The sequence below is a fragment of the Acanthaster planci genome, linkage group LG08 (genome assembly GCF_054643075.1).
Source record: "Acanthaster planci isolate LZ-2023a linkage group LG08, COTS_SCS, whole genome shotgun sequence".
Lineage (NCBI taxonomy): Eukaryota > Metazoa > Echinodermata > Asteroidea > Valvatida > Acanthasteridae > Acanthaster > Acanthaster planci.
This window is the reverse complement of record NC_141784.1, coordinates 4,828,805-4,856,682: the sequence shown is the minus strand read 5'-3', so window position 1 is coordinate 4,856,682 and position 27,878 is coordinate 4,828,805. Positions and strand designations below refer to the sequence as shown.

At 39.9% G+C, this 27,878-nt stretch overlaps 1 protein-coding gene across 3 annotated transcripts in view; it reads right to left on the bottom strand.

Moving 5' to 3' along the window:
• Positions 1–27,878, bottom strand: part of fbxl7 (F-box and leucine rich repeat protein 7) — a 42,450-nt gene that overhangs the window by 13,945 nt on the left and 627 nt on the right. The window contains exons 2-3 of one of the 3 annotated variants that reach the window (XM_022226406.2): positions 26,264–26,587; positions 21,871–21,966 (exon numbers count right to left, since the gene is read on the bottom strand). In XM_022226406.2, the coding sequence (XP_022082098.2) occupies positions 21,871–21,966; positions 26,264–26,306 (139 nt within the window). In that variant the 5' untranslated portion in view covers positions 26,307–26,587. Of the gene's footprint in view, positions 1–4; positions 814–10,952; positions 11,333–21,870; positions 21,967–26,263; positions 26,588–27,878 lie in introns of those variants that run through there. The other 2 variants (XM_022226408.2, XM_022226405.2) reach the window with 2 other exon arrangements.

Genomic DNA, 27,878 nt, shown 5'->3' with positions numbered 1-27,878 from the left:
TGACCTAATCCTTTAGGTTTACTGATGACAAACTTCAGCATGGCTCCTACACAATTCCTTTGGTTAGTGTCACTGGCCCTGCATATCCAAAACTCCAGGCCAAGCCGCCTGTCAGTATTCCAAGAGAAAGACTCCACAAGCTCCGCTGAATAAGTTGCCAGACACATGCTCACAAGTCGGAGCGGGTAGCACGCATCACTTTGGAGTCATTTTGCAAGTGAAGAGGAACCACTCACTGAGGGTTAAGCTTATCAACTGGCTTGGAAAACGGTTGTCAGGATCACACTTGAAGGTGATAAGGCAATGTAATTTATGTGATCCGCTGAGGACAAAGTCCAGGTTTTGAAGCTGCTACCTTTAGTCTGGAAGAGCAAATTTGGTTGTAAAACTCCCCTAGATGGCCAGGTATAGTGGGTATGCCAGTCCCCCTTAAATCACCAACAGTTTAACAGCTGCACCAACTTTACACTTCCATCCACTACAACAATGGAATACCCACAGGCTACCAGACAAAAAAAAATCCTCCAGGAACCATGTTGGCCAGTAAGATGAGAGATTACTGAGTGGGCCACCTGGTATTTTCATTGCTTAGTGCCCAGGCCTTCTTGGTATTTTCTGCCCCCCCCAAAAAAGAAACACAACAACATGACGGATCAGTGATTTGATGGATTGGCTGGGTCTGGTTTTGTGAAAGCTACATGTAAACAGATGACCCAATAAGAGGTCAGGGAACCTGGGTCATCTCAGGTCAGGCAAGGATTCCATTGAAACTTTTGGAAATGGTGGTCTGCAAGTATTATGTACTGTACATGTACCGTTTCATGTAGGCTATGTTGTATTTCTTCAATATGGCCTTGAATAAATCTGCACGCTACTGGTATGTAAAAAACCTGGTACATTAGACATGTTAGGGATCCAAATTGAAATTACTGATACTGTTTGTCGTTTGGACAATATGGCTAACACCCAGGAAGAAGGTATGACCAAAACACATTCAGCAAAACTTGACATGTACTTTTATTTGTTAGGACCTATTATTTTTTGACCTTACAATGATGTGTGTCAGTGTTTCTACGTGTACTTTGGAAATACCAGTATAATACATAGGCCTATAGATCTGTTTAACTTACAGTATTCTCGGGCATACCCGGTAACTGCATGAATTTCTGATTCAGTGGCTAATCGTCTCCCAAGAGTAAGATGCAAGTAATACAACCCTCACCCAGATCAAGTCTGAATAAGTTCATTCCCACCACCTTCAAGTCTGATTCAAGCTTCCTTGAAATGCAAGCCAATTATTTGTGCAGGAAAAGGATGTATGTAACCCTTTAAGTCTGAAAAGATTTATCACTTTTGCCTTAAAAATGGAACACTTATCACATGGTCCCCATACAGAAACATTACATGTAATTGCTTATCCTCAAACCAGGAAATATGCCAGTGTGCAGACAGACATGTGCATGTGCATGAAGTCAAGAATACATGTACATGTAAGTCTGAAAAACACTCGCAAGGCTAAAATCACTCTGATCCATTTCTCACGGTGTTAAATTTGCAATCAAGCGTATCACGGACAAACATCTCACTTGTCCTTTTTTTTTCATTTTTAACAACTCTTTTGAGTAAATTCCGAAGGTAGAGCAATACCAACAGGGTCAAAATATCCTGTTCCAAAAATTCTTGCAAACTGTGAATGGACCCTCTCCCCTTAAGAAGACAAACAGAAAGGAAAAACCACTGATGATTTCTGAGCTCTGGGTATCTTCCTCCTTGGTGTACGGGTTTGTGTATGACACAGCACAAAGTAAAGAGAACAATTAAGTTGCAATGTTGGCAGTGCTTCACCAACAGTTCGACATTGTTGCCATGTCTTGAGCATTCCATTAGTTACAGTACGAACTGTCTTCACATGCATCATCAGCATGGAGGTTATAACTGGATTGAAACAGCAGAGTGATTCTATTTTGAAATAAATACATTGTCTTATTTATATATTTATTTATATGTTCATCTATATGTAACAGCAAATTTAGCACCGATTACAGGATGAATTATTGAGTGACAGTTAAGAAGACAATGAAGAAATGTTCAGTTTTAGAGGTGGGAGGAAAATCCACCAAATCAGGCAGGGACTGAAAACCCAATCCACAAGCTGACCTAAATGTAGGTGGGATTCGAACCTGGGGCACGGAAGTGGAAGGCGAGGAAAGAGCCACTACACCAACCAGACTCCCCAGTTCACTTCACAAACCTCCATCAGTCACACTAGTCTCAGGGTATCACAAGGGATTCCACTACTGCCCCAAGTCCCAAGGGGAGACTAACTTGTCTGGTAATGACCAATCTGTCAGCACACCAAATTACAATGCATGTAACTGTAACTGGTGTTGACAAAGTTAGCTACCGGTAGTTACTAGGCAACAAGTTGAGTCTATCAACCTCAAATGTTGACCAATGTACTCTGAATGTGCGGGGGACATACTCTTCTTGAAGTGGATGGCGTTATATGCCTGAGTGAACAAATTTCAAAAGGGCAGTACTGTTGATACCGTAAATGTCGAGTTGGGTGCATATCGGTATTTACCATTTCTTCCCTGGATACATAAATTGGGTTGCACTTGAGACTATGTTTAAATTGATGCTTTTAATCTGATAATCAGAGACGAAAACATATCAACTATAGTGTCTCTCCCACTATGTCTGGTAAGATGTCTGTGTGTACAATCACACGTGTCTGTCAATAGAGGGGGCTATTCAGGTGCACTGTGATGGAAATGAACATGAAGGTGTCTCAGCGTACACGTTCTCTGGGTGCACAGGCAAATGGTGTCACTACATTCATTTCCACACTGTTTGTACTGATGAAATCCCAACACAAAAGAGCTTATACCCAGGAATTCAAAATACTGGCCAAATAGACTTACTTCACTCTGTAAAGGATAAAGAAAGGATTCTAGCAAGAGCCCATGACAAAATAAGTACACTCAAAACACCGAGCATCAGACGCATTTGACTGCCCTCTTGGACGGTTGAGAGAAACTTATACTGTTTCAAAACAAAAGCTTAAAACTTTACACAATGTACCGGTACATGTGGCTGAGCTGAGTCCTTGGTGAAACAAGTTGCTTACGACATATGTATGTGAAAACATTTGTTCAGAAAAAATAAACTATCATGATCAGATTTTTGGGTCATTCATTTTTCATATAACAAAATCCTAACAAGCATCTTCCCCTTCTGTATCTAACACTAACACACAGTCTTTCTGTGACAATATAGTCACCAGGTCTGTATTTCGCCACCTATTGTCAAGTCTGATTGGTTTTCACAGTAAGTGGTGACGTAAAGGACCTGGCGACTATACCGTCATGGTTGTAACAGTGACAATCTACAGTTTCAGCTACTGCTTTGAAATACATACCAATCCATGACATCCATCCATGACAGTAAAAATGTAAAAACGCACATGAGGTGTTAACGGAAAGCTGATAAACCTTAACACGCCAGGCAAAGATTCTGTCTCTTCATCCGCCAAGAACACACAATATTCAGCAGTTTTAGTATTTTTGCCATACTATGAAAAGTAAACAGACAATCCAATGGTTTGTATGTTCTGGAAAGTATTACATTGTATTACAATGTTAGGAAATGGAATGGGTGGAAATGTTCATCACGGGCAGGCCTGGAAGTGTTTAAGTGACTTGGAAGAAGAGGTGCGTTAATATGTACGAGTGTGTGTATTAATAAATGAACAACATGCCTCTCTACAACTATCGGTAAAGCAAATACAGGCTTCCTTCAGGGAGCCTTCCTTGGTCTTTGCCTTGGGAAAACAAGAATGCACAATGGATCACCTTGAGGGGTACACATGTAAGTTTCACCATGCCACTTGAAGCAGTCAATATTTGTATGAATACAGCTTGTTCGAGTTAGTAGTAGCTTCAATGTATATCAACTATCAATTAGTACTGTTGGCGTTATCCTTTTTGCGTCACTTTGCAGTGCTTGGCATTAACTACAAGTACATATACCTTTTAGCTTTCTCTTGCCTAGCTTCCATATCATTGAAGTCATGGGGCTTGAAGATTGAACTGTATTCCAAAGGAGGAGTCCTTGCATGTACATGTATGTACAGTACCGTACAAACAATTACTGGTTTGAAATGAAACAGCAGAACAAATTCTATACTCACAAAATGTACACGTGTGTACACATGTGGCAAGCAGATTGAAGGCGGGAAAACAGGTGTTTCCAACTAACTGTGTAAATGTAGGCATATGTATGCAGCCACTATGCCTCAACATGTTTGTGAGTTCCATGGTAATTCATAACATGATAAAAGGAACATTCCACTTGGTGAGATTGTACAATAATCACATTGACAATGATGCATATGGCCAAGCAAACATTCCAGTACAGTGCACTTTGGGGGGGGGAGATAACGGTGAACAAAAAGCCAGTCTGATTGTCAGCACAACCTTTCTATGTGCCAGTAAACCTCGGCCAAGGCAGACGGCGCAATCAAGCAAACAACAACAGGCTGGTGAACCGAGGCCATGGATGAAATTACACTCCCAGCATGGACAAAAAAGGGCAAAATAAATTCAGCCGGCTCTGAAATCGAATTGCAGCACACAATGGCCGATGAATAGCCAATACAAGAAAATCCAACCCCTCCCATGAGTAAGGGGGGGAGGGAAATTAAGTTTAAATTTCACCCCTGAAGAAGAATAAAACACAACCAACAGAGGTTTCCAATGTGCACAATAAGTAGACAATACAATACTACATGTGCATGTAGTTGGCATTGCAAGCAAACAAGATACATGTACACATAGGGGCAGGTGCGAGCAGTCTCGGAAGTAAATGTACCAGTCATGGCCTAAAAATTCTCACATACAGCACTTAATTTGAAGCTGGTTTGCACTTTGTCTGCATGTACAGGTAAATAAAAATATCTGCCTATCCCTGCCTGTCTTCTCAAAAGATCTGGATGGTATTCATACTTTACATCATTTCTCCTGGGAATTTACGGAATACATAAGACTTTTTAAAGAGTAGCTTTAATGGAGGTTTTGAAACAAACCCCAAAATACACGTATGTATCTCAGTTAACCTTATTTTTAATTTTTGTTGTACTATTTCAAAGGGCGCTTTTGCTGCATTTTTTTGTTTTTATGCTGAGTATTTCTATATTCATGAGCAAAACTGTGATGTCATCTAAGAATGAAAGTGAATATTCTGGGATGACATCACCTCTTGCTTTTGTAGATTTTGCCAATCCAAATGTTCTCTTCTTAGTAATTCATTGCCGTGTAGGGGCAAAGAAATAAGCAAGCAACTAACCATTTCTATTAAATATTTTCCCCAAGTGGTTTCTGGGTTCTCAATTTGAGCAGAAAACCTATACACCAAGCCATGTTTTCCCTGGATGACATCACAGCAACAGTGCCCTCAGTTGTCCAGGACAGCATGGATAATTTAAACTGGTTTAGAAAGTGCACTTCTCAACACATTTAGTCTAATGGAGATGTATGTACATGTATGTACTGTACATGTACATTCTACTACCACTACCCAGCACTGCACATTGTACAGTACCTTAGAACTACCCGTTAATCTGTTTGTCCCCAGATCAAACTTCTAGGCTGTGCAAACAGCACTGCAAACAACCAAATATCACGCACAATTAGTTGGCTGTGAAAAGAATTTTTTTCTTGAACTATGTGCTGTGTACAAGTGCTCCACTGTTTCTCCCTAGAGAGCTACTGTGATATTCCACCAATGCAGAGGTTTTATCCCTGTCACAAAAGGTTCCAAGCAGTACTAAAACTCAAGAGACAGCTTGAATTACGGAAACTCCCACCCAACACCGAATAGAACTAATCATTTCTGTCCACTGCAGCTTCACAATAACTTCCTAAGAGGGCAAATAACTAGAAACTGCTAAAAATCCATTTAGCTTCCTCCATAAGACATGTCATTCGCACACACAATGTCTAGTCATGCCCTCATGTATCAGTTTGTCATGCTTGTGTATACATATTGTCAATTAAGAACTTGGATTCTGGCAAATTGTTTGGCCTTTAAGGTATTCTTTTAATGATTTTCAATTATGAAATAGACCTGTGGTCAACATGCTCATTTCTACATGTAACTCTGAACAACAAAAAACCTGTTAACTGAGACACCACATAATGCAGGTGTGAGAGTGGCAACGAATAGGAATCCACAAAACATCCAGCAGTGGGTTGTTACTATGACAACAATACAATGATGTGACTTTTGATGGTTTTTCAGCTAAAAGGTACAAGTTCTCTCCCAGATGGCTACAGACGGCAGTTGCATGTGACTCTCAAACTTGCATTATATATGGAGTACAAAGCCCCCAAAAGAAGAACACCTGACCTCTCAGAATTTTGGGGCCACAAATCCTGAAATCTCGGATATCCTACATGTACACGGAGGCCACATATGAGAACAAGTGCCATTCAGTAATTTCAAGAAAGGTACGTGTACCATATTTGGGCGATAAAATTAGAAGATGTCTGGCAAGTCTACATGTCCAGTCTGACCCAGAATATTTTGTAGTCTTACGCTCAATCAGTCTGAATCTTTTGTTGTCACAACGCAGTCAAGTCCAAACTACTACAATTGGAACTTGAGCTGGACATACAGAATAGGAATGGGAGACACATAACCCTAACATCTGACACTGAGACACTGTGTCAACAATAGTGTACGGCAATACTGTAGAATCCACACGTACCGATGCACAAGTACATGTACAATGTGACGTGCCAACTTCACATACATGTACATGTGTATGTACCTAGTTTGGACCTGTGTACATGAAAGGGCCACATAATGCAGACTGTGTCAAGCATATGAGGACTAAGCCATGTCCACACGTGGTGATCAGTTTTAGAGGCAACTGATTGCTAACGGAAACAAAACAGTCAAGGAAACCATCAACAATGATCCAGCTGAAGATGGTGTTCACAGTGCTAGAAAAATGAGTATTTTCACTGAGTTTACTTAACTACCAGTAGCAGTACATGAAAAGACCTGAATGTCTTCATTTGTACAGGATGTTGTTACGTTAACTGACAAGTGTGAACATGGTACAATGGACATCACATATGAAAATACCCCGCGCTTGCATACAAAGCTGTAGAAGATAAATCCTACATTTTAATATTAGACGTACATTTTTGTCCAAGGATTCATTGGTCACCCTTATTCATGCATTTATTACCAACAGACTTGATTATTGTAATAGTCTTTTATATGGCCTACCAACCTGTGAATTAGCTAAATTGCAACGAGTTCACAATGCAGCTGCTAGGCTTGTTAATAACACACAGAAATTCAGCCATATAATACCGGTCTTGCGTTAATTACATTGGCTCCCAGTGAAATTCCGCATAGATTTTAAAATACTTCTTTTAACTTTTAAAGCTTTACACGGCTTGTCTCCAAAGTACCAGTACATCAGTGATCTTGTTGGTGTTAGGAGGCAACTACGGTACTTATTGTCTATGTTCAAATAATAAGGTGTGTTTGGATTATCCCAAGTGTAAAATTTTAAAAACACTGGGAGGCAGATCTTTTCTATACGCAGCCCCTGAGTTATGGAACAAGTTGCCTGCGGATATCCAACAATCACATTCCCTCTCTACTTTTAAGCGTAAAGTAAAGACCTATCTTTTAAAACTGGCTTTTAACTAAGGTTAATGTTAATTTTTAAATGCTGGAAATTGTAAATTTAAATCACCGTTCTTTTAGACATAATTTTTTTTGCTTTTTTTTTTTAAAGTGGTCTAAGCCTTTTTTTAAAGTAATACGACAAATATTTTGTGTAATGCGTGTACGATCATTGTCATGGAGACCGCGCAGTATAAATTTTAATTTATTATTATTTATTATTATTGACACCTTGGATACATATACATGTACATGTAACTTTCCAAATAACACATGCACCAACTAGTATTTCATCTGCAATCAATGGGGCCAATAACCTCATTCATTGCCCTCCAACAAAGAGTAAAAGTCGGCAGGTCAACCATTTTAGAAGATGATCGTAAATTATGCACGGTTATAAGGCTGATCATCTCACTGGACTGCAGGAAACAGCATCAATTATTCAATCGTTAGGGAATAAATACAGGTAGATCAAACATCAGCATAAGCAGGAGCTACCCGGTGACAGTAGAGCACCGTCCTCAAAAAAATCCCTATCAGTTCCTGTCTTTGATATGTAAATCTGAACTGAGTCAGGACAGGGATAAATAAGCCCTGACGACAACCAACATTAGTCTAGTTGTGGGTAAATACATGAATGAATGACCTAAAAAGCAGGTAGCTCCACTGTACACACACCTACTGTGTTGTACAACCGCACCAACCAGCCAATTACCAACACTGGCTACCAGTACCAGAATAGAAAACACCTTCCGCAGACTACACAAAACAAGCCTTTGTGAGGTCCCCTCTTTGGCAATGCAATCCACTTTTTATGGTTCCTAACACCTCCAAGCCCGCCAGGGATGAAATAAAAAAAGCAAAGCGGGTTATGTTTTTTAAAAACTCTCTCTACAGTTATAAAAGGAATAGCACAGGGGGAGAGCTGGACAGATTACGCCAGCAGTGTGTCTAACAGGGACATTTAGCAGTGTAAACTTAAAATGCCGGGGAGTGGAATTAACGTGTATTCCTGCGGGGCTTAAGGCTATCATTTGCATCCATCAAATTGCTGTTGCATTGAGGGAATTCAAGTGAGCAACAGGTTTTCTCCAGGCGACCAGACCACAGTGCAGATTCACAATGAAATGCAATCACTTGTTTGCTTTTCTTCCATTGGGGAAACATGCACTACGAATGCAAAAGGTAAACTGTGCTGTGCACAGAAACTTGCAGGCTTTAAAAACATGTTGGCATTCTTGTCATTTTGTACAAAAGTACAGGCAATATGCTCCAAATGTCTATGAGCACAGTGCTACATCCGTTTTCCTACCTCCATGATTCATGTTACCATTAATACAATACAATATATTCATATGCTTGAAAGCTGAAAACCCAGACACTGGTTTATATTTTTGGTACCCCGTCTATTATGAGCATGCACAATGAAGCATGTTGTCTGTCTGTCACATGCTTGGTATGTGGTATGGAGGTCACCTTGTCAGTAACTCCAGGGACATAAACAAAGTGGTATTACCACTAACCAAAACGGAGGGAGAAGCGCTGAGAATGAATTCAACAAAATCAAAACATTTTAACAATGGACAGCAAATGAACAAAACTGCAAAAGCATGCAAAGATGTACATGTTGGGTACCTGTTTCTATTGAACGGGAAAATCTGCAAAAAAGAGTTTGAAGAAAATGAACTCAAGTTCAACATAAAACAGTGTGAGTAGAGGGCATACAAACACAATACTGACAGATTACGTGTATGTGTGCATGTAGCAATTGACAAAAAAGATTGGGAGTTTCAGCTAAGAGATTCCATCCTTCACAGAAGTTATCCATTTACATACATGTGCATTTTTTGTCCAGACATCAAAACCTCCTATCAACTATCTCCCTGATACAAAATTCAACATCGCTGACTATGGTACTGTCAGTTACTAGGGATTTCATTTTTCCCACTGGTTGGGATTAATTCTGCCAGCATTTACATTAGATTGTTTGAATTTGCTTGATTTGTGTCCAAATCAGCCAGCCAACTTATCTGTTGGGCTGAATTTACATAACGATGAGTTCAAGAAGCCGACTAATTTGTACAAAAGGCTTGTGGATATTGTTGAGCATACAGTAGCAAACTTTGTATGCTGGTGAATAGTGACAAAAATCAACATTAAAATTTACACTTCCCAGATGAAAAATTCCACCAACAATACTATCCAATGTAGGAACTGAAAATCAAGTATATAACACATCCATGAATGAAAACTAGCCAAGACACTCTCTAAACTACAAATCAATTTGTACACATGTAAAGAGAATCTGCACATTAGCAACACGTACGATGTACACACACGTGTACAACGATCAGCGCTGAATGTGAAAGGCTGTTATTAAATACATTCATATTCCTTCATGTTCTCCCACATGTATCAGGACAAACCCCTTCAGTAACAGGCACACCTACGCAAGGTAAGCATGCCAAAAAACGAAGAAGCTGCAGGAAAGCCACATTCCTGTGACAATCAAGAAAGTTGTAACAATGTTAACACTTACGTATATCAAGGGAGGGAGTGCACTTACATTGTGCACATTCCTTGATGGAGATAGAGCTAACGAGAGAGATTACAGATTGCACACTTGTACATGTACATGTGTATCTGACAAACCACAATGTACATGTACATGCATCCTGTACCAAAGTACATTGTACCAGAACATGTGTACTTTATACATTTAAGTTGTAGCAACTACCGGTTCATACTTTACTTAATGCTTCACACCGTCACCTGTCAAGTCTGTAAGAGCACCAGTGTTAATTTTACTCTACAATTCACCGCATACTGGTACATAACACTTTGTCATTTCAGCTCATTAAATGGTAGTGACACCGACCATTCTGCACCGGATGAAAATCTGCACTGTACATTTTGTACACATCTACCGGCACTCTACTCAATAAAACATTTCAATGTTTCTCAGAATTGAAATGTGGAGTGTCACATCCTCATCAAGCCAAAAATAACATGCCTTACACAAGTTTATCACCACACAATGGTTGTCACATTTGCAATTCTGCATGTCCATATGGCACTGTAAGAATTAAAAACATCGACTGACAAAGATGCAAAAATACAGCACAACTGTAGATTGAACATGTAGCGGTAGCTATGGACAGAAGATGCATGGCAGTGTGAGACACCCTCCAGGCATAAGGCATGTTAATAGAAAACTCCATATCAACATTATTTTGACACAGTACCTCTCATCTTTGAGTAGTAGTAGCCAGTTTTCCCTGTAGCTCGGTCACAAGGGTATTACGTTCCATAATCCACACTGAGAGCTTCTGAGGGCCGTGGTAAACCACAGGCAAAACAACAACACAGACAGGATCTGGCAACAACCTGTGTGAGTCTGTAGCCCTGACTCTTCCGCCTCATTGGTCTACACAAGTCTCATTATGTCCTGACATACCTCAGCCACACTGACCTGCATTTTACAACTGACGCCCAAAGCATGTACTTTACATGTACATGTAACCCTGAAACTTCTCTCCCTGTTCTTTCCTTGGACTGCCCGCCCAACAGACGGGATCTATGTATACGCTGAGATTTCATTTCACCAAGAGCCGAACAATAACGTGCCTGACACCAGCTTGGGCAGTCAAAAAAGAACTGTTTAAGGCTTCGTTCCGCTTCAGTGCACCAAGAATTCTGCAGAGGTTTCATTTTTCTTTCTCGGCTGGACTGGAGATTAGCATTAAGCAGCATCAACAAAGCTTTAACAAGTACCCATAGCTAACAAGTACAGAACTTTGTCAGTAGCACTAAGAAGTACCTGCAACATTAATGAGTTACAGAAAAGCAAATATATATCAGTGTAACGTGGACACTGCAAACCTACATACATCTAATTACAAATTCCATCCCTGAGCTTTCACATCACTTAGGCCTATTACCTGTTTGTAAACTACATGTACTTCAAAATACTTTCTGAGCTACAATACTTCTACATCTGATTTAGCGCAGTGGAACTTTTTTCCAGAAAGCCAGTTGTCTTGGTCAGCTTATTAATTTCTCAAATTAAGTGTTGAATATTTCCACTTAGTTTTTCAAAACTGAACTTCACATAAGGCACACAGGTGCAAACAATGCAAACCCATGGAGGAAAAAAAGCAGTACCTTTCTGTTTAAGTGAACATGGTTACAATGTACAGAGAAAAATAGTATAATTTCCATCTTCAAGTTCGCAGTGTCTGAACGTTGTAACCAGACGGGGCCTTTATAAATTCAAAGAAATTGAAGACCCCCCACTGTAAAGCCAAGGTCTACTCCTGGGGCTGTCTCCCCAACTCTGCCATTATACCCTTGCCCTCAGACCTGAAGTCTGAACTTAACTCAACCCAGACAATTAAAGGGATAAGACCCTGACTGTTTAAAGCATGGACAGGCACCTTTATGACTCAATGCCTTCCATTTCACTGGTCCTCTAGGAATTGAGAAAATAGTACAAACCTGGCACAAACATTTCTGAATGACACACACCACTGTTAGGTGCACACTCTATTGTCCAACTGACCCCTCACTGGCTAACAGCCAGTGGAACGTGTCAAGGGAATTGTGGGTATAATCCCAGTGCAACCTGTATTATTTCTTTTGCTCAGGAAAATGAAATATCCACAAACTAATCACCAGAAGTTATGAGAGCTCCACATGCGTAGGATCTATGATATACATTTGTGTTTGCCTACAAGCACTCCTTACAATACCCATTTCTTATGTTCTTCATCAACTTTTATACATAAAAACAACTTAACGGTTAACTCAGGATTTTCCAGATTTCAAAAGAAATGATTTGAAATATCCTACAAGTACAATCAAGAAAATTGGGATGAAATAAATACTGAAACCAGGACGAATCTCACCTCAGCCACATGTACCTCTATGTTATTGCACTGTGCATAATTTGATGGTGTAACTTTCTGGATGAGTCAATGTACCTGTAGAAAAACTCAAGGAAGTTCTTTCACAGCTCTATTAATTATCCCCCCCCTCCTAGGTTTAGTACAAATTACAGATACATCAACTCTTGTTGAATTCTGCTTGGTCGAGGTTAAGAAAACCAAAGAATGTCAGTTGTGCAAATTATACGTAAAATTTCTGACAATGATTTGTTTTTCAAATTACCGGTGTCACCGTCTCATTTTTCTGGCGTGCTCAGATTTCCGGAAGAACGCACTGGATAAAAAAGCATGTTGCTGCAACGTGCCCATTTATGTGGTGTGCTGATTTTGCCAGTCACATACGTACTGTATACGTACGAGGTCTTATTTGATCTGCATTTGGCACAGTCTGGGGTAAATACAAGGGGATACAAGGAGACTGGATGGTTGTTTAGTATTCTACAAATCACAGCTGTCTAGGGGGGTGTAAAACAATGCGCATTTATGCACGCTAAATTAATTTTGATGAAAGGTTCACACAGGCTGTTGACTCCTTCCTGCTGTAAATATTGTGTATACATGCTCATGTTTAATGAGAAAGATTGGATGATGTCTTAGAAACTGATCTGAAGTGAAATGATGAATTGAAAATGGATGTGAAGTAGTGGACTCCTGTTGTCTAGTCTAGGAATGTAGATCACATTTCGTTGCCTATTTCAAATTTACCACCAGCAAATGGAATGTCCTTCATTCCTCTTTTGGAAGAGAAGCACCGACACAGACTGTATTTCAAATGTTTCTCAGACAATATTGATATGCCCATTGTCATGTTAATTTGAACACTTCTACTTTGTTGGGGGGCATGCCTGCAAGATCTGCACACAGGCAAAACCATCAATAAATTGATCTTGTGCTCAAGTTGACTTTTTGTCATTACAAGAACAGAATGGCCATGTGCTGCAAGTGCACATGTACAAGACTGTACACATCTTCATCTCCGGATCAGTGAAAATAAACTGTGATTGAACATCAAACACTATGGGCCTGTTTGTTTCACAGGGATCGCGATCTGATGTTGGTTCACAGACACCAGAACTACATGTACAAATGGATAGAGCAATCCAGCTCTAGGATCACCAATCACGATCGGGAGTCCATGTGAAACAAACAGGCCCTATAAAAATAACAGCACATTCTGAGCTGGCAGAATCCATTAAAATACCTGAAAAGCAACAGGTGGCGTTGGCACTTTTCACCACTTGTTGTGATAGCATTAATGATACAAACCTACACGTACAGTAGGCACGCAAGGAAAGACAAGCATTTACATGTATATGAAAGGACATTCATAAGATGTATTTGTAATGAAAATGTAGACCTGTCAATGCACATTTCAAAAGAAATCTAAAGACAGACTTTCAGTGACTGATCACAAGCATTCCCCACATGTGCATGTACACTGTACATAATGAGTTCAGTTTCAAATTTCTATTTACAGGTATCGGTAATTACCTCTATACAACTCGCGAGTATTAATCTGTGGTGGAGGGTGCCCACGTGTGCACCTGCATCAGTTGTGAAATGCAATATTTGTTCTAAAAACAAAAAAAAATCACCAGCCTTTCCAGAGAGCAACCACTGACTTGTCTGGATAATTTGATGAAGATGACTCGGATCTGAGAGTTGTATGATTAGGGTTATCAATATACATGTACATCATGTACATGTAAGTGAGCATGGATTAGACCCATATACGTGTAGGCCAAAGGAAAACATGTATCAGAGTTTTAAGTACATGTATGAATGTTTTCAAAATGAGTAGATTTGGCTCAGACTTCAGTTTTGCTAGTTCCAGTCAGAGCTTGAACATGTGGTTTCACGTCATACTTCAAAATGGCTAGTAGAACCAGCAAAACCAAAGTCTCAGCCGAATCCACTCGTTTCAAAAACGCTCTATGACTCGTATTGGGATTTGACAACTCAGTGGTCGTACTGCAATAATCTGATCATTTTACATACGGTACTACATTGTATGTATATTGCTATGAATTTCTGGATCTAAACACCAGTACTTTGTGCTGGTATCATTTGCCACCCAGACAAGCTGGAGATCATTTCCCTCACAATTCCAAGAAAGAAGTAGAGCTTGGAAATTACACAGCTCAAGACCAAAGCCCAATGTACATCTCTTGTAAAGCTACATTTTAGCTTTATTAGGCTGAGATAATTTTTCTTTTCCTCTCTCTCAAGTGACACCATTGGGATTTACATTCAGGTATGACCTCATTTTACTCCAAGCCTTGAAAAAAAAGTTGAAAACATAGAACAAGGATTGGTATTTGATCAATTCCACGTCTGACAAAGTTTGACAAGTCTGACAGAGGAAAGCATTCCTTATCTTGCATTAAGTGGGGAAGAAAATAGAAGGTCTCACCCCAGAAGTGAAAAATTTGCAGAGTGGTCACATACAATACGTTATGGACAAGGCACAAACGAAGTACATGTACATGTACATACTCCATGATAGTATCACAATTTAATCCTTAGTGGTATGCCAAAATGTGAAAAGGCAGTTGTGTGACAAATATAAAAGCATAAGTCCGAGCAATTTAAAATTCTGACCTTTGATTTGCCACATGCTCCTCTGAACTTATGACTCCCGGGGAAGGGACAAAAATTGAATAATGACACGCAGCAGAGGAATGTTTCCGGGAGACTGAACTGTAATTTGCTTCAGACAAGCTGGTGTGGGGTCATAGCCACAATGTGGAATGCTGGGCAGGGCATTTTGTGAGCTTGGTAGGCAGAACGAGACTGTTTCTGGAACCTAACGAATATGCAAAGCTAGGGCAAGTGACAAGTTCTACAAACTAACATACATGTAACATGTGTATCTGTTCATGTTTTAGACAAAGACAACAGAACAGACTTACAGTCCATGGGCTCATGATTTTATGTACAACGTACATGTAAGCTAAGAAACATTTCTGTTTTATACACGAATGTCTAATAAATGTGGGCCAAATACTGTACAGGACTAAAGTACCCTGTTTCTGAAGGTGACACAGCTGACTGACGGAATGTGCAGGCCCCCTGCATTTGAGACTATTGGACAAGTTGCTTTTAGGTTTGGGAGCCGATTTACTTTCTACCTAAACAGAGAAAAAGATTCATAAGTTCTTTGGGGTTTACTTCTCGTGAAGTTTAAAGAGGAAACTTGGAGAATAAGTTGCAATGCATAACATGATTACTGATGTAACAAATGTAGCATGGCTCCCTGACTAAAAATTCTGAATTTATTCAAAATCTAGAAATTACTGGTAACATAGATATTAAACTTTGATAAATGGCTATACTCGGTCCAGTCTCCACTGCAGTATACACACAACTCCACATTTCCTCTGGATATTACCGATTTATAAATGAAAAGTAGACATAAAAAACAAAGTAAACTCAGTTTTTCCTTCCTGGGAAGATTAAGTAAGCTTGTTTTTAAACTTAAAACCAACTTGTCAAAAAGTTTATTTGTCAAAGTGTACATTTTTTCCTCTTCTCTTTCCACTGTGACATCTACAATGAAAGGCATAATGTACCGCTCAGCGAATGCTGAACAACTTACACATACCTGGTGGGCCTACAACTTGCTCAGATTCGTAGACTGACAATGTTGCTTGATAGTATGGGTACATTGGACATGTGTACAGATTTCGTCCCCTCCCCGTATGTAGGTGTATTCATACTTCCATTTTGCAGTGCTGGCTGATACTGACGCAAAGGTACCTGGCTGATCCAAGTGCCAAAATTCAATGCTGTACTAAGATAAAATGTACATGTACACGTAATGAACCCACGCATTCCCTGTTATGCAGCCAATATTCAGCCAACTCAACGTTGTGTTGGCTTCTACCTGAATTTTGTTCATAGAAAGGGTAGGTGTACTCTGGCATGGGTTTGACCTACAGCAAAAGGAAGACATTGTGATCTCTGGACTGGTTTTTGGCATTTTATGGGAGGTGAGCCGGCACACATGCATTGGTGCATCTTAAGTTCAACTCCATTCAACTGCCAAATCAAATTGGAGTTGGCTATCCATCAATCTCTCTCACACAATTAAAGCCTGCTTGGGATGTTTTAGGCAGCACTGCATGTGCGTGTACTTGAAGAGGTACACATAGACAGGAAATATAACAATACTTCAATCTTAACAACAATCGTCTAGTACGTCAGCCAGCAGTATGTGCTGGGAAATTTCCAGACAGAGTAGACTGTCCTCATGCACGTACCGTACCGGTACATGTATGCACACGGACAAAGAGGTAGAATATGGGCTAAAATTTGGCATTTTGAAGACCCCTGTTGTCACTCTTACAGGTACCAGGATACCGGTAATAGCTACATGTACTTCCCAAATGTAGTTACCTTACCGGTACATTGTGTTTCGCGTGGCTCACGTATACAAACAGGTTTCTGAAATAATTGCACAAATGTACAATCATCTAGACTTTCCAAGCCACGTACTAATATGTATCCTGCCTCTGCACAATTTCTGATGGTCTCCATAAATCCAAGACACAAGTACACGTACATACATGTACATGTACATGTATGTACATGTACCCCAACTCTGAGGGTAAAGGTTTGACCATCACTACAGCCGCCAACAACAATCAAGACGGTACTCCTTGTGCATCTGCTCTACCCTACCAGTACTGTCCTGGTAGGCACCACGAATTTGAGTGCAAGTTTATGTCGTCATGACAAGATGCGTGCACTATAATAACATGTACATTGTACCTCAAATGACATCACAGCCCCCTACTTGTCCAACAACAATTAACAAAGTCAAGTGAACTCAGGAAATCCTCTGACACTGTGACCATCTCAGACATGATTCCAAGTAAGCCATGTGTATCCTTGCACTGGTAGGTGAACTTGTGAACAGTACAGGTGGGTACTTGAGGCCAAGTTCACGTATGCTTTCAGGGTCAGGTACATCCTCAAGAGTGAGGCGTGCAACCTAACAACTGCGCAGACACTTGACAAGAAAAATAAACCTATTCTGCCCCCAAGACAGCGTCTGTGCAACTGAGCATGCAGGTGCACACGTAGACAATGAACTTGGACAAGTAGCAGAACATCAATGTACAGAACATGTACGCAGGAATGTACCGTATTACTGAGGCACAAGATCAGATGTACACATACACGTGCAGTATGTCGGGACTACAACTTGACTAACAAAACCAGCAGCTAAAAATATATGTCTGAGTAAACTGCATTAAGAGTAAATTACATTAAAAGGTTCACGGTTTTAGCCAGTATTTGAAAATGGGGCATCAACATCTGCCTCGAGGTAGTAAAAAAAAAAAAAAGCGTTTCACTAGCTAAGATTATTTGCATTAGTGTAACCAAACAAGGAAACCCCAAACAAAATAGCCCATTGTAGACCAGGTGTCACAGGACAAAAGTTGCAACTTCTAAATACAAAAACCAAAAAGTGTCTGACTAGGTGCATCTTGTAAGCTACATGTACATGTAGGTAGCATGAGGAAAATGTACAACCTTATCCCTAACACTCCTCAGTCCTCCAACAGGTGAAGGATTGAGGAGGGTTAGGGTTATTCAGTGAGTGTAATGGATGGAGAAGAAAAGACATCAAAGACATGAATGAATGTAGCAACCACATTTACCAGTATTGTACTGGTAGATACAAAACTTTGAAATAGCCATGTCATGTGCCGATATGTTTGTATGATGAGTGGTACAAGGAAATGGCTTGGGATTTCAGTAACAAAGAGTTTAACTTCAAACTTTAAAGCAGTGCAAGTCCCCACAAGACCTACAATTTCTCACCATTTCAACAGTTCCTGCATTTGGGAGCACTTTACTGCTGAGGTCTAGCCCTTTTATATCACTCTCAGACATCAAGTCAGAACTGACGTTCCCCTGGCCCACTTGGGATCCGTAATTTCCCTTGCCCTGGGCATCTGGTTGAGCAGCAGGGCAGCCCAATAATCTGATTATAATTGCCATTGACAAAAACCATTAGCACTAAAACTCACAAGAACTCCGCCACCTGTGGCCCTTCAGCCGAGACTAGTACATGTAGTGGATTGAGAGGGTGGTAAAAAAGCAATGAGAGAGGCTGAATGAAGTAACAGTTGTCAAACCAGAGAGGACATGTGTCCTCAATCATATAGGATTTATATAAGCTTAACACAAAACAGGTTTAACTAGAAATTTATTTTTATGATTAAATACTCAATGGAAATCCACAGAGACAGAGTTCTAAGTTGTCAAGCCATGAAGGGCACATGTACACGTGTACATGACAACATTTACTGGTATGTAAATATAGTACATTCAGTGTTTATTCAGGAAATTCTTCTGTTTGTATCCAAGACTTATAGCAATGAGACTGAACTTGGGACAATCTGTCACACATGCTTCCAAGTGCTTGTACAATCATGGACGTCATGTACATTGAGTTTACTCTGAGCTGAGGAACCGGTATGCATTACATGTAAACTGTCAACACCTGACACTAAACTATGTACATGTACAAAATGTAGATTTCATTTTAAAAACCTGGTCAACTGGAGTTGTTGACAATGACTTTAAGTAAACGACATTGATGGCTGATTTCAATCATTGATACACTTTGAGCTGACTGAGCTGTGAGTATTTAAACAATATATATCCAACAGTACTGTGTTTAGTTTGGAAAAGGCATCGGTCAAAACGAGCAACAATATTATGAAATAGGCATAAACTTTTAGTGCACTGAACATTCACAAAGCTAAGAAATCATGTCAAAATACACTTGCCAGCAGTAACTATCCCATTATGTTTTTGATAACCAGCTATTCAAATAGCGATTTACAGAAAAAATTTTTTCCTCACCAAAATGAGATACGGTACCGTAATGCGGGAAATTCGTCAGCTTTGCATTAACTATTAAAGTGCGTTCATATGTGACTGTCATTCAGGTTCAACTATTCACACTCAGACATACTGTCTCCATCCGATGGGGTGTTTGACCTCAAAAACCATTGTGTAGATCTGAAAACTACCTGCAGACAAGCAACTATTCGGTATTCCTGGATTAAGCTCTCTGTTCTGTAAAATGGACACACACAAAATTCTGAAATGCATGCATCGTTGCATCTGAAAGGTTAGTATTCTATTTCTAAAATGTCCCTGACTTTAGGGTAAAGACATACCGGTGCTTGATGTGTGTATACATGTAAAGTGGCACAGGGTGGTACCCCCCCTTTATGTAAGTGGGTCAAAACTATCCACCATGATTCACGAAAAAAGTTTAACAGCAGACACTCAGAGTTGTTTTTTATCCAGTTTTTGGCAAGATACTAGCCTAGATACTGTCTCCATTCTGCAAGAGTCAGGTTGGCGCAGTGCTTCTTTCCTTGCCTTCTACCCCTGGGGAGGAGGGAGGCCTGGGTTCGAATTCAGCTCAGTCCACACGTGGATTGGGTTTTTCAATCCCTACCTGAGTCCGTGGGTTTCCCCGAACCATTTATCCAGGGGGGGGTTTCCTCCCACCTCTAAAACTGAACATTTCTTCATTATCCACTTCACTCATTATCAACCTGTAATTGGTGCTAAAGGCGCTGTTGGATGATCAAATATTAATAAACTAAAACAATATTTTGGGGTATGATTCCGAAGTTGTCTGATGTTATATGAATACAGCATATGTACATGTACATGGAGCGACAGCTGTGCAAATAAAGCTAGTGCACATTATATTCCAAATGTTATCAAATGAGGGCAACCTATACAGAAAAATTACGCGTAGAATTTTCATTTGCACCAACTGATCCCTGCAAACACCCTCTCAATCTTGCAGTCCTCAATAATCAATAAGCAGCTTGTAACAAGGCTAGTATTTTTGATGCCCTTGTGTTTAGTGGAGTTAATCCTGCATCATGTACCGGTATTTGTATGCCATCTGCTCTGAGCCTAGTATCAGAGCAGTAAACACAAGTCAACAGTCGGCACAATGGATGACAACCCTTCAAAGCGGCTACTTTCTTGGCTATTCTGCTATTGAAGCCAAACAATGTTGAGCTGGTACTCCGACATGCAGGTGCACAAAAGCGGCTTTTGATGTTAATTAGAGGGCTTACATAACCCACAACAAAGGGCCGGGCACCAATGCTGCCATGTAGCATGACAGTTTACAGATTAAGGAGATCGACGGAACAGCTAGGATCACAGTGCAAAGGAATGTACCCTTTTTGGCAGACATTCCAGCGTGCCGATTACAACACTAAAACTTGCTTTGCCAATAAGATGCCTGGAATAAAATGGAAATATTTTGCCTGTTTTCAAAGCAATAGACCTTGACTGTAAGCATGACAAAAAGCAGCCTACCCCTTGAGCTGAGATACTGGGATAACTTGCGGTTTTGTCAATTCCATCATGAGGGGAAACAAGACAAGGGGAAAACCCTCTCACAAAGTAGGACAATTACATTAGGTTTTTACATCTTTTTACGAATGACACTTTTCTGGTAACCGTACCATAATTCTTCTCTGGAAATTTTTTTATAACCTTATGACATCTATAGAAAATTCTGGTGAATGGAAACTGGAAATTTAAAGTTACTAGTGCAAAGCAAAATCAGTAAGTTGTTTGTACTTGTAAAAAGCAACTCACAAGAAGTAAAAAAAAAGGGAATATAGTACAACACACAGAAACTAAACAAATCCCAAAAGAGGAAATTGGTTTGTAAGGTATTTGGCATATAATTTTGATTCTTTTATAGTGACTGCATTTGTGAACTTCACCTGTCACAGCAAAATCCAATTAATATTGCATTTTTTAATGTTGCATGAACATGTACATGTTCAACAACAGCACCTAAACACACCCTCCTAAGTTTCACCTTAGCTCTTTGGTAACAACACCCTTCCCCAGATCGGCCCTGTAAGTGTAAGGTACCTGTAAGGTTATTCCCAGAATAAATTATCAGCCTCCATTGGTAAATGTTACAGTAAGAAACCTTAAAGTCCAGTGCTTCAGGCAAGCACACATGTACATGTTCATGTATGACCTGTCCTGTTTGTTTGGATTCAAATTTCAGCACAGGATTACTCGGTGGTACAAGTCCATATGAAGGTGTGTTGGGTAAAAAAAAGGCCATTTGAAATCACTGCTGTCATTTCAAACATATATCACGATAAACACAGCCCTGTATAAAACGTCAACTTACCTGCACTTGAGTTGGTGCAAGACGGTGACTGTGCAGCTGATGAAAAATTATAGTCTTCAGTGCTGTCAGACTGAGAAATGCTGCCACCTGCCCTTCCTTTGAAGAAAAGACGCAAGATTGAGACACAAAAGCTTATTACTTCAAAGAAATGTATGACATATTATTAACTGTGATGCTGTGAGATACATGAACCTACACAATGGACGACAGACGGAACGAGCACTTCAGGTCCTCTTGGTTTAAATCCAATACTTGCAATTTGTAATAAATGTAATGCACAAGAACAATCTCAATGCCAGCTTTCATCAGGCCAAGAGGTTTGGGCAATATGAGACCCCATGAGTACTTACAGATATCCCACTTTGAGGAACTTTGCTTGCAAAGACATGCATTTTTAAAATCCTTATCAATCTTTTAACTAAACAAGGTTACATGAATATCTGTGATTACATGCAGCTCACAATTTAAATAAAACAACCTCTGAATCTGGCTGTTTTCTAAATGCTGGTAAAATGTATCAATGGTACCAACATGGAGGATTGATCCCTATAACATGTTGATACTGGTACCCTGCACCTGTCAAAGAGTGGTGCAACACTGCTTAATTTAAAATCTAACAAAACTACATGGGCATGTTACAGTGGAATTGCCTAAAGGGTCTTCCAAGTACATGTATGTTAATTTTTTTCCCGGTACAACTCATTTAGACACACAGGTAGGACTGAAAGTGTTGTCAGTCACCAGGCTCACGCATACTGTACATTTCACTCTGAATGTTGATGTAGTCTGTCTTGCAGTGTGTCCAAATAGTGTGAAATTTCTCAGCATTGTTACCCAATGTACCAAGATATAATTCAATGTTCACCGTTCTTTTAACATTGATAATTGGGCTGACATTCATGACCTTATGTGGTGCCAAGTGACAAAGGCCTAAGCTTTCAAAAAAGTACCAAAAATGTGAGGGTACATATAGCTTTGCTGTTGTGCATTGTATAGATGTAGCCATGAGCATACGACCGAAGGTGTGCAATGTATTTGCATTACCATAAGAGTGATTTTTTTGCAACAGGGTACAATGTGAACTTGTTAAAGTAATATTCAAAAAAAATAACCTGGCTAGAAAAAAGGAGGAAGACTTTTAACGTTCTCATCCGATGTAAATCTTCAAACAGACATGAAATGAATACATGTACAGTACATGTATCGATACAAGCCAATTTGGTGACTATGATTGGAATACACTTGTATGGTACCATGCATGTGGGCAGGTCATATGCAGACACGTTAATGTAAAGACACTATTTCAACCAACAGAGGCACATTCCATAGTGCAATATTTAGCAGTACTGGCAAACCATGTACGCATGTGTCTTCATTGTTGATCATGGTACACTTATTCATGCGTCGTACTAATTATTAAATGCACCCCGGGGTACGAATTTGCAACTTTGACACAAATTTATGCATATGAGCTAAGAAGAAGAAGCCATTTGCGAGTTAAATTTGAATAAAATCTGGTACACTGAGTTACCTGATTGTCTATATAAACGTAACAATTGGAATTCTCTAGACTAAAGATAATGTTGCTATACATGTACTTTGTGATTCGGGGCAAGCTTTTGCATAGCGACTATCATCTCTGGAATGGACTGGTTCCTTAGTGCCTTTCTAATCTATTGAGAACAGTGTAGTGTTGCAAAGCGTCTCGTATGTAACAAAGCAAAGCTTGCCCCAAATCATCAGGTATAGCAACAGCATCTTTAGTATGAAGAATTCAAAGTATGTTTACGTGAATTCAAAGACCTCAGACCAGATTTTATTCAAATACATGTAACTTGCAAAACGCTTATTCGAATCAATTAAAGTTCTCCAAGACAAACAAAAACAAAGAGCCATAAGATTTTCATTCAGTTCCTTTTTCAGTAAACAGGATGATTGCCAACTCATCAAAAATTCCAGCAAATTGTTCAAACCTCAAGATGTGGCAGGTTGCGAGGACAGCACATTTTCCCAGATTTAAGAGCACTTCTTACCAAGCACTCACTCTCTTATGGGTCAGTGATTGCCCTCAGATTACATGGTGGGGCCTGTTCATTGTTACACTTGTTAGCAAAGTGCCCCCCCCAATATAAACACTTACAGAGACCTTGTGTTTTGTCCCTCCCACCTCCCATGTCCAATGTCAGGTGATACATTGTACATGCAGGCAGAGAGACATACATACCTGACAGACTGACAGCTATTTGAACAATTTGAAGCAAAGTGCAGCACCGAAAGCTGGGGTTGGTAAATTAGAATTAGAATGAGTAAGAGGCTAGGGCTGGGTCTTATCATTGGGCTGGTAGTGATGGACGTTGAGCACTAGAGTACCCCTAGCAGCAAGGAGGAATGGTACAGTACATGAGCATCACCAAGCCTTGAAACATGTTCGTGTTGTACGAGTAAGCTCTAGGGACATGTATATGTACACAGTAATTTCCGTATGTATGAAGTTCATAGTACGTTTTATAAATCATATAGTCAGGTGTAAGTGTAGCCATTTTCATAAACATGTGGATTGTCAAAACTGATCAATTTTAAAGCAGGAGTTTCCCTAAAAAAGTCTGCCCAAATACCTGTATATCTTGTACCTTGGCTCAATGCCCAAATGAATACATTCTTAATTCCCTAATTAAAATGGCTATGCTGGCAGTTTTCCAAAGTTTGTCCTGCGTACTCCTTGTACCTCAGTTGACGAGTATCCGGAATACTCTGTAGACTGTGGGAACAAAGACACATCAAATGCAGAAAGTCTGCAGTCACCTCACCATTGCTAGTACTTTCAGACAAATCTTTCTACAGATTTTGACAAAATCAACTATACATGCACCCTGGGTCCAATACAAAATGCTGAAATGGTCAACTTCCAGTTTCCAGCTGCCAAGACAAAATAATTCTAAAGCAATTTTGACAATAGAGCCTGGAGAAACAAGAACAAATTATTATTGTCCCTCCTGGCTAGAGAGACACCCAGACAGTGTCAAATATGGGCCGATAAATCTGTTACATGGGGTGGGCCAAGTGCTATCGTTTATCAACTTCAACACCTGTAACCTATTAAGAGCTGTTGGCTGAGTAAAATGCCCACAGTACATTAACAGGATTGTCAACAGATAAACCTGTTTGCAAGATGATCAGAGAGCAAGGGTGCATGTATGATCCATTAATTTCCTTGCTTAGAAGCATAAATCAATTGGAAAAGGCAATTGCATGTGCCTCACACCAAGTCAGTCTGTTACAGTCACTAGTAACTTTGGGGATAAAAACTGACTATTGGAATGTGACTGTCTGGCCTAAGACCTTTGAATGAAACATTTCAAGAAGAAATGTTTTGCACTGCATATTTTTAGCAACTACAGGTGCCATGAATGTACATCAGGGTATGTACACGTATGTATAACTACACTAATGGCTGACAGGGTAATTTTTCACTTCCTAATGCCAATAAAGTAGACAAAATTAAGATTCTAACAAGGTTGAAAAATTACAAAACTATACATAGCCAGTTTAGTTAAAACGTGACCAGTTTTAGTGGTGTATGCAAGATTGTTCTGAAACTGTTTAAAATTCTCTGGCCTTTGGCAGTTTAAACCCTTAGGCCTATCAATCATGTCTACCAGAGGCAACCTGCTACACAAAGTATCAAGAGAATGCAACAAAATATCCCGGAACGGGACAAAATGCAGCTCAGACAATTATGCAGCATTGCACAGCACAGTGATTTTAACCGGCACCTGCCTTGCCACTTTGCAGTTACAAAGCATATAGCGTGCTGAATACCAGTCACTTGTATTGTCTGCCAAATCCAACCACGAACGGATACAACAGCATTTGAACCAAGTTGCTCTTTTTTCACTTTCTTCGTTCAGGAGGATTACAGTCAAAGAAATTGTGCATGGATTTACAAATTTACTGCATTTGGAAGGAAAAAGCCATTAACTTCTTTCCAGACAGAAAAAGCAAACAGCTATATAGTTGTACAAACTAGAAATTTACAAACGAATAGTACTGTTCCAATAAAAAAAAAAAGGAATGTACAATTTGACTCTGGTGCATCATTTGTCCAGCACATATTCAATGAACAGTGTTTGTAATACTCTTATCTCTGGTAGAGTTCAATTACTCTGCAGATGATAAAAAATACCAGTAGATCAAACATGTATCAGGTTTCCCCACATCACTCAACTCTTTACATGCCTCCTGGAATGAAGGCATGCAAAAAAGTCAGCCACAAAAAGCAGAGAGCCTGTGATATATGATGTGCCACTGCTGGCAGTAAGGGATGATGGAATCTGTCAGTGCTATGTCCCTACAACGACCCGGTTACGCAGTACGTGATATCACCAATACTTACTGTCATTAGCAGAATCATATGCTTTACCATTTTGCGCACCCATTCCGACATCAGTTATATCCGAGTTGTTCAGACAAACCGCTCTGTCCACGACTTCAATAGGTATTGAGTTCCAATCCAAAAATGCTCATCAGTCCGGGCGGCGAATCTTGGCAATGTGGCTCCATGACACTCCAAGCCCCCTGTCTGGTACTCACTCAGCTGGTGATCAAACTCTTGATGTAACAAAAAGGGCCAAAGTGGCTGTGGGGTGGTACTTTTCTTTTCAGTGACAGTGCAACAAAAGGTTTCCAGGTGGTGGACATGCACTAGCTGTTCAGACGCCTGGTGTGAAAGAAAGTAAAGAATAGGAGTTGGTGGTGGTGGTGGTGATCCCAAAGCTCAGGCTGGTTGACACTGAGACTAAGTTTGTTTTTCCTGGCCTGGCAGGGGGCTGGGCAATTAAAAATTGGGTTTTTTCTTCTCGATAGTAATGCAACGGCCAGTAACGGCCAGATCCCACTCCGACTGGTTCATTTCCATATGGTTTTACCCAGATTGTATTTTTGGAGCTGAAATCTCTTGAACTGTCTGAACTGCAACCCGAATGTCCATCGAAAACATGGCGATTATCAACACGTACAATGTACATGCAAACAGCCACTAAAGGAAGGAACAGAGGTCTTGGAGTACATGTGTTCAACCTTCATCCATGAAATCGAACATCACCGCAAGGCGTACATGTAAGTGTTGCGACATGTCTTGTCAATCATCATGTTGTCTGAGATTTGAATGACACGATATATTCAACATGACCGTACTTCAGAGTTGTACATGTACATGCACGCTTATAGAACATAGATGTGCAGATGTACATAGGTCATGCCCCCCCTAGACCTCAAGTTATGCCACTAAACAAGATGTACTAGTCGTTTCTTGGTTGAAGTTGCATATACATGTATTCATGAACTTAGCACTTATTTTTTATTCACTAAGTCACTGGTGAAATAAAAGGTTGATAGAAATTGGATTGGAAATAACTGAACAAAGTGCTTCAATTTGTCTGGTAAAATAAGCAGGGCCTCATGATCTTGGGAAAGTGGACATTTTCGGGTGCCACTTTGTTGCAGATTTTGTGGACATTTTTTAAATGTACACACAGTACATGTCATGCTGTCAGAAAATTTCCTCTAGCAAATGCAAGAAAAGCAAGTGAAATGAAACAGGCATGGAAACTCTATGTCCACTTTGTCAGGGTTTAGGCGATGAATAAGAAAAATGGATTAGAAACTATTCTTGACATCATAAAATTCTCTCTGCTCTCAAAGTATGGTTATTTTACCAACCTCAAGTTGCAAACAACAGGAAGACAGAGAATTTAGCAAAGATCAGAGATGGTCCAGTGTTGTTAGCATGGTGAGAAAATATTTCCAAAGAGTCCACTTGGACTACGTAAAAACCATGTGGCATCGTAATGTTAATTATGCACATGTTATGTTTATTCTGTCCAACAAAAAAAAAATTGCACATGATGTGATCTGGTAATGGTGACACCATTTGTTTGGTGAAAAGTAGAGACTGAATTTTGAAGCTGATTTTAAAGCAAAATGTTGGGCCAAAATGATGAATGTCACAT